The sequence below is a fragment of the Hemibagrus wyckioides genome, linkage group LG12 (assembly GCF_019097595.1).
Source record: "Hemibagrus wyckioides isolate EC202008001 linkage group LG12, SWU_Hwy_1.0, whole genome shotgun sequence".
Classification (NCBI taxonomy): Eukaryota; Metazoa; Chordata; class Actinopteri; order Siluriformes; family Bagridae; genus Hemibagrus; species Hemibagrus wyckioides.
In genome coordinates, this window is record NC_080721.1 from 2624092 (window position 1) to 2639303 (window position 15212).

The following is a 15212-nucleotide window of genomic DNA, read 5'->3' on the forward strand; positions in this document are numbered from 1 at the left end:
TAGCGACACCTCAGTGGCAGGTGGAGATATTTCTGACAGTACTTTAGCATTACAACACAGCTTCATGTTTCTGAAGACCATATTCCAGGCCAGTGTTAATCAAATTTATATGTACATCACACACCTATAAAGCACACGTTTGGACATTTGCATAAATTCTTCAGTATGAAATGTTTATAAATGTGTTATAAAGGCACAGTGAACTTCCACATCTATTAAAATGTCTTCTCTTTCTAAAAGATTTTTCCAAATAATATCAGTTTTATTCATTAGATATAATGAATTAAGACTATAAATAGACTAATTAAACACGTTATTAATGAGACACGTCCACTCTGTGCAGCTTTAATCCTTTTTTTTTATTAAGAAGTTCATTTTTCAATTTATTAGAGTTTTAATTAGTTAAAAGATGCTAAAAGCATGCAGAGTTCAACCATTTCTTCAGATTCTGAATTATAAATTGTGAGCAAGTAAAGAACTTTGTGTGCATGTGTGTGTGAGATCTCTGGCTCCTCCTGTGTGTGTGAGATCTCTGGCTCCTCCTGTGTGTGTGAGATCTCTGGCTCCTCCTGTCCACTGTCGCAACACTGGTGTGAAGTCGGAGAATCCGTTCTGACCGCGTACGGAGGACCTCAGAGTAACCGGCCGGTACATTCGCACGAGCCGCAGCAGCAGAGCAGCACCTTCCCTTCCACGCTGCCCACTTCATAGCTGTAATCCCACGTTAGCTCTGTTCCAGCTCTGATACGCCTGACACACACACGCACGCACACACACGCGCACACACACACACAGTCACACACAGACACACACACACAGACATGCACACAGACACACAGTCACACACACACAGACATGCACACAGACACACACACACGCGCACACACACACACACAGACATGCACACAGACACAGTCACACACAGTCACACACAGACATGCACACAGACACACACACGCACACACAGACATGCACACAGACACACACACGCACACACAGACACACACACAGACACGCACACAGACACGCACACAGACACGCACACAGACACGCACACAGACACACACAGACACAGACACACAGACATGGACACAGACACACACAGACACAGACACACACAGACACAGACACACAGACATGGACACAGACACACACACACAGACATGCACACACAGACATGCACACAGACACACAGACACAGACACACACGCACACAGACACACACGCACACAGACACACACGCACACAGACACAGACACACACACGCACACACAGACACGCACACAGACACACACGCACACACAGACATGCACACAGACACACACACACACACAGACACACACGCACACAGACACAGACACACAGACATGCACACAGACACAGACACACACACACACACACACAGACACAGACACGCACACAGACACACACACACAGACACGCACACAGACACAGACGCACATGCACACACAGGGGTAAAAATGTTTACATGATAGCAAAAAAAAAAAATCTGATGTATCTGATGAACCGCTAAAGCAAATTATGTATAAAACACACACGCATACACATGCACACACACACACACACACACACGTGTACACACATGCGCACACACTCACTTGCTGGTGAAGAATGCAACCCAGGGAAAACGGAGGTCATGTGTGTCCACGAAAACGTTCTGGACGAACAAATTGGGACTGCAGCTATGCTGTGGACGTGATGGACACGACAGGACAGAGTGAGCAAAGAACTGACCTCTTTACAGATATTTTCATTAGAAATACAGGAAAATGTCCAGCATGAAAGGTTAAAAAAATCCTGCATACAGAACCTGAAACAAGGCAATCTCTTTCTCTCTCTCTACTGTCTCTCTTCTTTCTCCATCCCCCTTTCTCTCCCTCTATCTCTCTTCCTCCGTTTCTCTCTCTCTTTCTTGCTCCCCCCTCTCCCTCCCCCTTTCTCTCCCTCTGTATCTCTCTCTTCCTCTGTTTCTCTCTCTCTCTTTCTTGCTCCCCCCTCTCCCTCCCTCTCTCCCTCTCTCTCCTTACATTAATGTATCTTGCCAGGTTTCCCTCCTGCTTGGCATCAAGGAGATAGCAGGACTTTTCCCCGTTAAACAGGCTGCGAGTGCACTTCCTGCCGCGGGCCTCCTTACTGTCCTGCACACGTTTCTCCGGCTCGGCCAGTGGCTTCACTCTCCTGTGAGTGGACTTGATGGCGAAAGCGCGTGTAGATTTCCTGGCGAATCCGGTCTTTGGGCCTCCGGGACCTGAGAAAGGAGGCGTTACAAGGGAATAAAAAGTAGGTCCAAAAAAAAAGAAGAAGAAGAAAGAAATGGACACTGACCCTCTTTTCTCATCTTCTTGGCCATGGAGGCGGTCACCTCCGTGTGCTCCTCTGAGATTTTGGCAGATGTCTGGACAGTGTTCTGGGACTCTTTTTCTATGAAATGGGTTGGATCAGACTCAATCTGGCAACCCGGCAGGGATGCAGGAGATGTGTTGAGTGTGAGGGAGGAGATCTTATGCTCTGGGAGTTTGGTGTTCCTGCGTGTGGTGTAGCTCCTGTTACACTCCTCACTGGTCTCACTGGGTTTATAATCCACATCCTGTACAGGATCATCTTCATGCTCTGACTTTTCCCTCGCTTCTCTCTCTCTTTTCCCCGGGGTCATTCTGGATTTAGGAATTTCCTTCGTTTCTGTCATTTTCCTTTTGGTTGTGTCTTCCTTCTCTGAGAGAATAAGGAAGGAAAATGGAATTCAGTGAACCACACACACTCACACAAACACACACACACTTTCCATCAAACACTCTCTCTCACACTCACACAAACACACACACTTTCCATCAAACACTCTCTCTCACACTCACACAAACACACACTCACTTTCCATCAAACACTCTCACACAAACACACTTTCCATCAAACAATCTCTCTCTCCCACACACTCTCACACACACACTCTCTCTCTCATACACTCACACACACTCCCTCTCTCACACACACACTCCCTCTCTCACACACTCCCTCCCTCTCCCTCTCACACACACTCCCTCCCTCTCACTCTCACACACACTCCCTCCCTCTCACTCTCACACACACTCCCTCTCACACACTCATACCTTCATTGCTGCTTGAACTTAAGTTCATCAGGAACTTCTTCTTTAAAGCTCCTGTCGTCATGGTTACACGAGTCTTCTTGTCGGTCTCGTCCTCCTTGTCAGAGCAATGAGCTTCGCTTTCGTAACCCTCCTTCAGTTTCTCCACTCCTTCGATGTAGTCCAGGTTCGCCAGATACTCGTTCCCGGACATGCCGCTCTCCGTGTTCACCACTTCATCCTTGACCACTTTACCTGCGTGAAAGGGGTCAGAACAGTGCGATGAATCACGCTGTGGACCGGACGCTAGCCTGGTTCTCTGGGAAACTATCAGTAGTTGTACACATACCTGTGAAAACGCACACGAAGGTGCCCTTGGACATGTCGTCCAGGCAGCGCAGACCCCAGCCTTTGTGCTGAGTCATGAAAACCTCCATTCGCAGCTGGAGGCCGTGTTGAACCAGTCTGTTACTGCAGAGCGTCGGGTCACAGCGGCACAGAGCGTTACACTCGTACACCCTGCAGAGGGAGACAGGAGGTCATCAGTACAGAGCTTCCTGTTTTCAGATGGACAGTCTGTTTGATCAGTCACTTGTTTTATCTGAATGGGTTTTAACTAATGACTGGATAAAGATGACTGACCTAAACCATGCATCATACACACAAACATATGCACTGAGATTAATCTCACCCAGTGGGAACGTATCTGGGCAATCGCTTGTGTGTGTATCCGGCAGTGACGTCCACAGGACCGCCGGTGAACAACGACGTGGCCTCGATGGTCATCTGGTAACACGCGCACTTTGACCTGTGACACAGATATCTGAGTAATGCGAGCAGAAGCTAGTGGAGGTGGGAAGGAACTGGTGAAAATCTCTCCACACACACACACACACACACCTGTCTCGGCAGCCATCGGTACAGTCGCATCCCACCATGAAGTCAAGACTGGTGTTGATGAAGACCCCGGGAGCGGGCACCCTGTGTCTGGTGTAGGTCAGAGGAGGCGGAGCGACAGTGTTAAGCTCGTTCACGCACTGCACAGGCACCGACTCCTTTCCTTGCGAAATGTCCGGCAGGAACAGAAAGGGACTGCTGACCATGGAGGACGGGAGCGTGGCCCTTTTCACCAAGACAAACGGATCCAGGCAGAACATGTCCAGGAAGAGGAAATCGCAGCGTGACTCAAACAGGAAGGCCTGGATCTCTTCCATCTCGCACATGCTCCGCCCACATGGGGCACGATAGAAGACATGAAAAGACATCTGAGGAAAAGGTGGAAGAAGAGTCCGTGTCAGAAATCCCAATCATCTGTCTTAAGTTCTATCTCTGTGGTTTGCTTTTTTCCTTGATGAATATATTGCACATTATTCTCACCTTCTTGTCTAGACGCCTTCTTGCGGTCATGCGGCGAAACCCGTGGAGCAGCGGGATGAGAAGCGGGTTCTGGCCGCGGTGTCCATCCCTCTGCGTCGGCCTCACGTGATCCAGACATGCCGGGCAGCAGCGATGAGGTGCGTACTTCAGCCGGGGCTCTACGACCGGGAGAAGAGCGTTCTGTGATCTGCAGTCTTCCTCCTCAGGAGCCGGACGTTTAGTTCTGTAAGGAAGCAGAGCTCACATGTCTCCATTGCCCTTCGAGTTAATCCTGATTCTTCACCCGAAGATCAGCAGATAATCTCACCAGCAGATTCGTACCCAAGAACAAGCTGCTGTCTCTGTAAAGATGAGCTCAAATAACTAAAACACGACGAGGCGGGTTCATCACCCCGACGTGAAGTGGATCATTCTCCAACGACATCGACATCCTAAAGTGGTTTATTCCCCTTATGCTACTGCCATTAATCAGAGAGTTATTTATTCACAGGGGACACTTTACACTTTTGAGCCTTTATTGTTATATTTAAATGTGCTGCATTATGGGGGGGGTGATGCCATGAGTCAGAGAGTGGGAGGGAGAGAGAGAGAGAGAGAGAGAGAGAGGGAGAGAGAGAGAGAGAGGGAGGGAGGGGGGGTAGACAAATTGACAGGAGAGAGAGAGGGAGAGGGAGAGGGAGATGGAGGGAAGGAGGAAGGGAGGGAGAGAGAGTGAGAGAAAAAGAGGGAGGGAAAAAGAAAGGGAGAGAGTGAGAGGTAAAGGGAGTGAGAGAGAGAGAGAGCTGTGACTGCTGCTTTTTGTGCTGCATTTCTTTTTGGATTCTTTTATAAATCAGTGTGAGGTTTAACTTTTACATAAACATCACATTTCACCATATTAATGATGATGAATGTTTTTCTCTCCTCCGTTATCTATACAGACTTTTTGAAAAGTAAAGTTCTAAAAAGGAATCACAGACTCACCCTGTGTTGGATGGAGTGGTCACTGCGGGCTCGGTGTGTGTGGTGACCTTCACAGGGGTCAGCGGTAAAGGCATGTTGACCCTCTTCAGGACCACTCGGGGCTGTGAGATGGAGTTATCCGGAAACGTCTCTGTCTGGGAAACACCTGGAGACGTGGAGGATTTTAAGGGTTCAGGATTTGTAGTAACTGGTGTTGAGGAGGCCGTGCTGGTGGTACTGGTGGTGGTAGTGGTGGTGTTAGTGGATAGTTTAGTGTTCTTCTCAGGTACAATTGATCCAGCTGACGAGGTAGAAAATAAAGACAAGAGTGAAGCTCAATGATGGAATTTCTTTCCAACACACACACACACACACACACACCCCATACCTTTATTTACAGCCTCGTCCTTCTTCTGCCCGGACATTCGCTTCTTAATATTTTGGATTTGCTGCAGTCGATTTGAGCCCTTAAACAGCCACTCTTTCTCCTGATCTTTCTGAAACAGTGAACACACAGCTGCGGTCACTTCACATCCTGATATGTTAAAAACAAACAAACAAACAAACAACAAACAAATACAGAAAAAACTCTGGGAGAGAGACAGCTGTTTATTAAACATTTATCACATCCAACCAGAGTGTGAGATTCATCAACGTGAAAAAAAATCTCCAGTTCTCTTCGTCAATGGTGGCTTACAGATAGAGTGACCTCCACTCTGGACGTTCCGCCTCACTCAAACCGAGGACGATGCGCCAGGGTGTGTCCACTCTCCCTCCGAGTGACCTCTTATTAAAACTTTAACACATACTTTATACACAGTTTTTTTTTTTACCGGAGACATTAAAAACGTTTGTGATGTTTTCCACCAGGTGTTTGAGGGTGGTGACACCAGACGTGAGGAGAGACTGTGATAGTGGGTGGATGTCCAGGCGTGGACTCCAGATTTTAAAAAGCAGGCAGTTTTGATGTGTACAGTCTCTCTGGGTTCATTAGAAATAATGCTTTGTCCAGTCTCATGTCCCCAAAGGATCTTAAAATGGCACTGGTCACTGGTTTCCAGCTAAAGAAACAAACCCTTGAGCCACATAAAAACTTTGTAAAAGAAAGGCAGCAGTTCTGTTCTGTAGATGTAGAAGACCTGTTAATGTTCATTAACAGATCTGTTGGAGGGTCTATACAGGCTATTTTGTGCCACAGAGACCATGTTACCGGATTGTTAATGATTAGTGTACGCCCCCCTGTACCGGCCACTTCCACTTTTCTAGGTGACCGGTTACTTTCCCAGTTTCTTTGTGCGAATGAGTCACTTCCCAGGTAGACTCTTATATACTTAAAGCCATCAGTTTTCCAAAAGAGACCTCCAGGGAATTAAGGTGCCTCGCCTTCCCACTGGCCGACTAAAACACAGTTGATTTTTCAATCTGAATTCCTTGGACACGCTGTGCAACATGTCTACACCATTCTGACTCTCGACCATTATCACGATGTCGTCCGCGTAGGCTGACCGGCAGATAGTGTTTGGGCAGTCGGAGATTGAGAAACCTTTCAGTCTAGCCTATTAAGGAAAGGGTTGGATGGCTAGAGTGTAAAGCATCCCTGAGAGAGAGCAGCCCTGCCTGACCCCCCTACACATCTTAAACGGAGCACATAAGCCACCATTGAGTTCCAGTACACTTTCAATGTCAGAGTATAAAATTTGTACTTAAAATGTCTTGAACTAACGAGGTGTTATGGAAAATGGCCCGTCTATGCCAGGCGCTCTGCCACACTCCGTACTCATTCATGCCTTCTGATGTTATTCCTGCACTCAGTGCTGTGACACTTGTGGGCAGTTGTTCTGTGGCGTGTTCTCTGTACTCACACTGAGCTAGGAGCTTTTCATAAAAACCTCACTGCTCTTCTCTTTATATCGGCTGGGTCAGATAAAATGTGTCCAGAACGCAGGCTGTGAATAAAAATGTTTTTTTTTCCATTTAGCTTTTCAAGGCTCAAAAACAACTTGGAGGGTGTGGTCTGGTCTGCGTTCTGGACTCGTGATCTCACTAGGTCACCTTGTGCTTTAAACTCAAGGAGGTCCGATAGCTTTTTCCTTTTGACTGTGAGGGTCTGAATATGGTTCTGGTTTTCTGCCGATTGTGACAACAGCTGAAACTTCTAGTTATTAGAAGTGTACTGTTGACCCAACTATTTTTCCCAAATCCCACCACAGTTGACAATTTTTAATGACGTCCAGGTGGTGCTTGGGAACATAGAACCAGTGATATTTTACTATCAGAAGCAGGAACCCAGATGTACTGTTTTTGAGTTTTATTAAAAGTTCTCCAAACATCACTTAATGGGCAGGAGTCTTTTTCGGGGAAGGCATGTATGGCTCTACATGGTAGCGGTCACCACCTACCAACAAATAAAGCTGGGGCATACACACAGATAAAAACCCATAACATGGTTCTCTAAGAGAGCTCTGACTTTTAACAGTCTGCCAGCAGCTGTCTCTTCTACGCTGTAAGAGATAAAATCGCAATTCCTCCACTAGCGGAGGTATTACGGCTTATGGTCCACTCTTGTGTCCAGTCGACTGCGTTTTCAGCATCGCTATGGGTTTCTATAGTTCAGCTCTCTTCCTGCAGTCTTTAGCACCATTTACATTCAGAGATGCAATGTGAACGTCCTGCATGAGCAAACAATAGAGTAAGCATAAGAAAGAGGGAGAGAGAGATGGAGAGAGGGAGAGAGCTAAAGAGGGAGGGAGGGAGAGAGAGACATGGGGAGTGAGGGAGAGAGAGAGAGAGAGAGAGAGAGGGAAAGGGAAGGAGAGAGAGGGAGAGAGAGAATGAGAGAGAGAGAGAGAGAGAATGAGAGAATGAGAGAGAGAATGAGAGAGAGAGAGAGAGAGAGAGAGAGAGAGAGGGAGGGGGAAGGAGAATGAGAAAGAAACAGAGAGAGAGATTTGGAATGCTGGTATCATGTCAGAACTGAAACTGGTTCCCAGTTGCACCTCATTTCCCTTTGTCCTCAGTGTGGTGCGGTCGCGCTTCACTGAAACACAATCAGTGTTCAAATCATAGCCCTAAGTTGTGTCTCTCTACTTCCTATTAAAGTGGTGTTTACACACAACAGCGCCGAAGTGACACGATGGACAACGAGCATTAACGACTAGACATGGGCGTGGCCACATCAGCGACCTGACAAGGCTGGGAAAAGTTGATAAATATCATCACTATGGCAACCAGTAGCAGGAACGTCTAGACGACGTCATAGAACAGAGCCTGGAGACGTGTAGAGAAAAAACCACTGTATGAACGCATGATAAAGACCAAAAATACTTGAGAGAGAGATATGAAGCAATACATTTCCCCCTCCGGCATGGTGTCTTCCCCAAAACCGTCTAAAGAGATGCCCTACAAGCTTGGGCCTAAGGTTCAGGTCAGGTCAAAGCAGCGTCTCACCTTGTAGCAGATCTGGATCAAGCTTCCATCCACCTGAGTGACGGTGCAGAGCTCCATATTTCCATTACGTTCCACCTTGCTGTCCTGCCCCACCCGCATCACCACAAAGATGGGGTTAGGATACGCCTGCAGATATTCCTCCACCTCTGCACGCCACACCTTATCTTCTATATCGTCAGACATGTTCTTCACTGCGGAGAGATGGAAAGCGAGAGAGGTGCGTGTGAAAAATAATACACGGGAAAGAACGCAGACAGAAAGCATGTAAGCGTTTCGGTTCCTTACGTGGTTTACAGACCAGGTGGAGGTCCGGCAGGGCGATGTAGGCTGGACGGCCGTTGTCAAAAAACACCAAGAACCTGAAATATCATGCATCAGCATGCTTATGAGTCATGAGCTCAAGCCGAGCAGACGATTAAAGTAGAGCGAACGTGCGCACCTCATGCGGTTCCTGCGATCCGGCATCTCTGCCACTACGGCAGCGTGGAGCCAAGACTGGTCATCTTCTTTGTAGCAAGCGACGACTCGACACCCCACAAAGAGATCCTTCAGCATGGGAGGGTCAACACACGCCAGGTGATGAGCAGATAAAATACTCTTCCCTTTACCTCCGTCAAACAGGATCTTACACCTAGGACCAGTCTCTGATCACAAGGAACAATCAATGAATCAATGAATCATTCAGTGAATCGATAAATAGATTCAGTGTCCAAAACATAATCTAACCAAATCCTAACTAATTTGTTCTACAATAAACCAGGAAAATTTATTCATTTGAATGAAATAAAAGCTATTTAATACCGACTGTTGCTTTCGGGAAAAAAAAACCCTAATAAAAATGGTCACCCAGTCGACCCAATTTAATTGATAATTGGGATCAGTCACACCCAGGATTCATTTCTGTTATAGATCAAGATCACTTAAATAAAATCTTTCCGCAACATAAAGCAGACTGAATTAAAAGAAGCTCCAGACGAGATGAGGATTAAAAAGATACTGAAATATATATCCGGATCCGAACTACAGTGATTATCCCCAAATGGAGAAAACTCAGTGGTGAATTTTCCCAGAAGTGGCTGGTCACATTCCTCCCATCAATAAAGCCATGATAGAACCCAGACCTCCACTCAACAAAGACTCGTGCCAGAAAACACCCTGATGCCTTTCGGGATACTGAATTTTTTGGGGGGTCGATCAGTCCAAAGTGGAAGACACGGGTCTGTTTCCGTCTGGCGTAAACACATCAATATAGATGCAATATTCTATAATAAGTATTAATACCAACAGTGAAACATGGTGGTGGTAGTGGGATGGTGTGGGGATACTCACTGCTGCTGGGGATAGATCTGCGTGGACAGCCTGTGACCCAGGAGACTGCTGTGGATAGAACCACATGGAGACCATCACGCCGTCTTTGAACTCAGTCAGCTTTCAGCAGGAAGGAATTAGCGTTACGTCTATTATGAACTCAGAAACTATCACTGACCGATTAGTTTCTTGAGAGCTTTTGGTTGCTGTTATAGAAAGGACGTTATTTATTTACATTTACATTATTTAGTGTCCAGTGTCACCCGAATGAGGATGAGGTTCCCTTCTGAGCCTGGTTCCTCTCAAGGTATATCATCACAGGGAGTTTTTCCTCACCACCGTTGCCTCAGGCTTCTCATTGGGGACAAATGTTAGAGATAAATAGTAAGTATAAAGCCTGTAAACCTGCTCTGAAACAACGTCCATCGTTAAAAGTGCTATACAAATTGAAATTGGCTTAATTGATCGTTGCTGGAACCATGAAGTCTGCTGCTCCTCGCCAGAAGAAAATGATTCAAGGAGAAGATTTACTCATCAGTCTGTGATCTGAGTGGTCTAGTCCAAGTCCTGAACCCTAGGGAGATGCTGGAACAGGACCATAAACAGGCAGTTTGTGCTTGAAGGCCCTCCACTGTGTCTGAATTAAACCACTTCCCTCCATAATGAAATGGAAGACTGATCGCCACCCAGTTTGGTTCTCAGTAAAAGTCTAAAAATTACACTCTGAATGATGATCTGAAACCGTTTGACAAAAAATGCAAAAGACTGAGGAAATCCCATTAGGGCTCGAGGGAGGATGAAGGGTTTAAGGCTGCTTCCTGTGAGCGGTATGTTACACGGCTGCTCCTCAAGCTGATAAATGTCTTTCAGGTCTATAACCCGTTTACCGCGTCCGTGATAATTAAGGATAACTAAAGCACTGTATAGTGTCTAAGGCGAGCACTCAAACATCGCCTTGACGAGAAACAAGCCATTGCTGAAAAGGGGCAGGGCTTCTGAGCACCATCATCACCATCATCATCTGAAACAAAGACTGACAAGCTGTCCAGATTCCTCGGTCGACTGACTCGTCTGCTGTTTTTTTATGGAAGACGACCGCTCTTACGGAATATTTTGCGCCCGGCTAAAGCACACGAAGGTTGGTAAAGTGTGTGGAAGAGAAGATGAATAAAACACGCCTGAACTTGACATTGGAATCCTAAAAACAAGCTAAAATATTATGACGCAGTGCTAAAAATGCTATAAACTGTATAGCGCTAGCCCCTGCTTTTTTTTTGTTTTTGTTTTTTTATGCAGTCTTACCCGTTGTTTTGATGTCTAAAATCATGCCCGGGTGCCAGGTTTTAGTCCTCCGCCTTCCGAGAACCTTCATGTTGACATTCAGCTCCACTTCTTGCTGAACATGATCAGGCACCGGTGTGACCGGTGGTGTGACCGGTGGCGTGGCCGGTGGCTTCTGGGACACTGTGAGAAAAAATTCTGAGAGTTATTAATCACAAAAAAAAAGAGAAGAAGAAGCAGCATGTTGAAGACAGATCTGATTAAACCTTCTCTCGCATCTGGTGGATCGGTAGGAGTCGTTTTTTTGGAAGTGTTCTCCGAGGCTGCGGCGTTTGTGTTGGGGCTGGAGGTAGACGATTTAGCCTCAGGTTTATCTCCTTGTTTAGGGTTGACTGCTGCAGGTTTATCTTTAACGGTGCTCCTGGTCGGCGTGGACTTCCTTGAAGGTTTGGGACTGGCTCGTTTAACTTTTTTCTTCTTCTTGGACTTGGTTTTACCGGCAGTGTCTGAGGTTGAGGTTGCGTTGGAATGGTTGCTCTTAGATGCAGGTTTCTGGTTGACAGAGTCTATAGATTTGGATGCAGAAACAGATGGGAGCTCGGATGCTGGGGTAGATGCCACAGGTTGCGCTGGAGTGTCAACATTTTTCTGTTTCGTAGGAGTTTCAGGTTCATCGGGATCGCTGTCGGACGTGGAAGACGTGTTTTGAACGGCGGTCGGTTCAACAGTCTCACTCACGGGTATGGATTTGGATGATGAAGCAGGAGGAGATGATGGAGCGGTAATTGGTTCAGAGCTTTCTAAAGTCTTTACGTTCGCTATAGGCTTGTCAGAGGATCTCTGTTTCTTGATCGCTGAGGATGATGAGGGTTTGACTTTGGCTGGAGGATCGACAGCTTCGGGTCTTTCCCCTTTCTGGTTTAGCGGGACGGGAGATTCGGAAGACTCGATGGCCGCTCCCGAGTCGGCTTCCTGTGACACCTGAGAGAAGAAAAAGAAGAAATTTCAGCAAAGGACAAAGGGATGATTATGATAAAAGTAGATTTCAGACGTCTAAGATGCGCATATCCTCCTCACCGTCAGTTCCTCCCCTGTCAGTGCTGTTTCCGGAGCAGTGGCTTAAGCGGGAAGAGAGAGAGAGTGGAGAAGAGAGACATCAATTCCAAGAAGCTAGTCAATATTTCACACATCTACAGTAGACTAATCAAAATAAAACGAATAACTCCTTACCCCCTAAATCGATGACGACATAGTCATCATCGTCTTCCTCCTCGTCACCACGCTTATCCTCCCCGTTCTCACAGTCGTCCGCGATCTGAATAACGTTTTCCTGAGGTTTGTCTCCTTCTTCTTCTTCTTCTTCTTCTTCCTCCTCCGAGTCCGTGTCACGATACTCCAGTCCCAGCATTCCATACAAGCCCTTTATCACAGACTCACACTCGAGCACGGATCTGATCCCAAATCAAAGGAAGTCAAGGTCACTGATCACTCTATAAAGCACATACGTATTATTAAAAGGTACTCCAGTACAGATCTGGAGAGTTCTGGTAAACTGGATGCTGTAAGTCCATCCACTCGCACACATTTAGTCATTCATCAATTATCTCTTAATTAAATAATCTCTCTCTAATTAGGAGTTACTCATTTATCTACCTTTAAAACAGTCACAAGACGACGGTACTTACTCGCAGGCGTTATTGTACAGCAGCTGAGTGTATGTCGCCTCCCTCTCTTTCCTCTTCACCCACTCTTCCACCTGCGCCAACTGCGTCCGCCTCTGCGCCAGCTGCTCGTTCTTCTCCACCTGCGACCGCACCCAGTGCTGCAGCTCCTCCTCCGTCATGTTCATCCTCTCGTCCTCTTCTTCACTGTTCATGGCTCTGCTGTCACAGCGTAAACATGGACAGGTCAGTTGCCGGGCCTCAGACTCGCAGCTGGAATCTTGAAGTTTAAGATTAAGCTGTGACTAAGAGCATGGAGAGCTTGAAGCAATCTTGTAGCTGAGAAAACAAACTCATTCCCTCATGGATATTTGTAGATTTTCTAAATCTTTTAATGATGCACTGATGCGACAGATCTGAATTATTAGGGAAAATCCAGTAAAACCTCTGGACCAACTTCAGGAATGGTCTGAAAAACAAAAAAAATCTATTGGTCAGAAACACCTTTAATGTTTTTAGAGGTCAGATGTGAATGCTTTGAAAAGCATGCAAGCTTTCATACGGGTCTTCTTGAACTACTTATTCTTTCCCGCTTCCTCTCACATACAGACCTGGATTATTCCAAGCTGTGGTGAACGTTCACTCCACTCTCATCCATGCCAGCTCCTTCAGAGTCTCGATTTTGGAAATAATTCAGGTTGAATACTTTTACAAAGCCACTGGAATGACCCTAAGGTCCTCGTAGCTGACATTTTTATTACGGATGCTGCTCAGAGAAGGAAAGCTAGGAAGTGACTGTTGAGATCCTAACACCTAACATGGCCATCATTCCGGCTCGTCTCCCGTTTCCTTCCGAACGCCGTACAGCTCCCAAACAAGATTTGAGAGAAATTTCCAGCTCCTCATTTCTGAACGTAGGATCTAATATTTTAGTACGGTTTCATATCCACTCATCGAAACATGCCATGTTTCAGACGAAGGGGAATATTTTATATCCAGGTAGGCAAGCTTCATTGGGTTTAACATCTAGTTCGCTTCATGTGAAATAAGCTGCAGCTGCAACACGACACGCAAGACATGCAAATATCCAACCAAATGCAAACCCAGGAATTCCATGTAAATGGATGCTTAGGTAGGTGGGATGTGTCAAAGTAACATCCACATGGACGTATGTTTTTTTTCTCTGATGGTGGTGCTGATGGTCCACTAGGGGAGCCACAATGTCGGACCCAACAACAAGCAAACAAACTCAACCTATCTCCCAAGACGTATTTCTGACGTGTGGACTTCTTTAATGACCAGTCCCTGCTTATGTCACCCTTATTCAGCACTATGGAGTGTATTTTAATAACAAAAAAACAACCGGGTTCTGTCTGATCTATAGGAGAGTTAATAACATGGCGTCTAATCTTCTGCTGTTTAAGTTTAATGCAGTACTGAGAGGATGAAACGGATCGGTTAGAGATTAGACTGGACCTGGATCTTTTATATACACACTGATATTGTGTGTGTGTGTGTGTGTTGTGTTAAAGTTCTGACCAAGCTCTAGAGCAGCTAGCTACATTAGCACAGCTACGTAATAAACACTGCAGTGAAAAGTGAACATTCCTGCTTCAGCCTTGGGTTCTGCAGATGGTTCCTGGACGTTCCTTAAACGGAACCCTGATAAGATGTTAATGCTGATTAAAGGTGTGAAGCACACTGATGCACAGATCTTCATCATGCCGCTCGCTCCACACACACACACACACACACACACACACACACACACACACACGGTACCTCAGCCTCACAGCCCCGGCGCGCGCTGCTACTCCTGCTGCTGCTGTTAAACCTTCTTTCTCAGGGGTTTGTACAAACTGGAGGCACTGACCTTAAACTCGGACATTACACATCCTCTGGAACTTGCAGGCCGGTAGAAGCGGATAGTTTGGGATTAGAGACAGCGGCGGTTCTTTTCTTTTTTCTTTTTTTTTCCTTCTCACACTCGTATTCCGTCAAGTCCCGCCTTCTGAACTGTGATTGGCTCAGAGCCCGGATACACACACTCACACACACTATGGCGGAAAGGGTCACGCGCCCTAACCTCTGAGGT

The 15212-nt window shown here is 46.4% G+C and overlaps 1 protein-coding gene across 7 annotated transcripts; it reads right to left on the reverse strand.

The window, feature by feature from the left end:
• Nucleotides 1-340: 340 nt before the first annotated feature.
• On the reverse strand, nt 341-15125 carry setdb1a (SET domain bifurcated histone lysine methyltransferase 1a). 7 transcript variants are annotated; one of them, XM_058405316.1, is made up of 20 exons: nt 14991-15125; nt 13142-13336; nt 12687-12907; nt 12534-12574; nt 11723-12437; nt 11478-11639; nt 9307-9511; nt 9153-9226; nt 8868-9058; nt 5809-5917; nt 5442-5721; nt 4479-4701; nt 4002-4366; nt 3793-3909; nt 3451-3620; nt 3126-3356; nt 2347-2733; nt 2049-2269; nt 1620-1708; nt 341-750 (listed from the first exon to the last, which is right to left on the reverse strand). In XM_058405316.1, the coding sequence occupies exons 2-20, from the start codon at nt 13330-13332 to the stop codon at nt 633-635; spliced, it is 4110 nt and encodes a 1369-aa protein (XP_058261299.1). In that variant the 5' UTR covers nt 13333-13336; nt 14991-15125; the 3' UTR covers nt 341-632. The 7 variants fall into 7 exon arrangements, with proteins under 7 accessions (XP_058261299.1, XP_058261296.1, XP_058261294.1 ...); XM_058405313.1 differs by having other exon boundaries at nt 13142-13339; XM_058405311.1 differs by having other exon boundaries at nt 13142-13586; nt 14991-15124.
• Nucleotides 15126-15212: the final 87 nt, after the last annotated feature.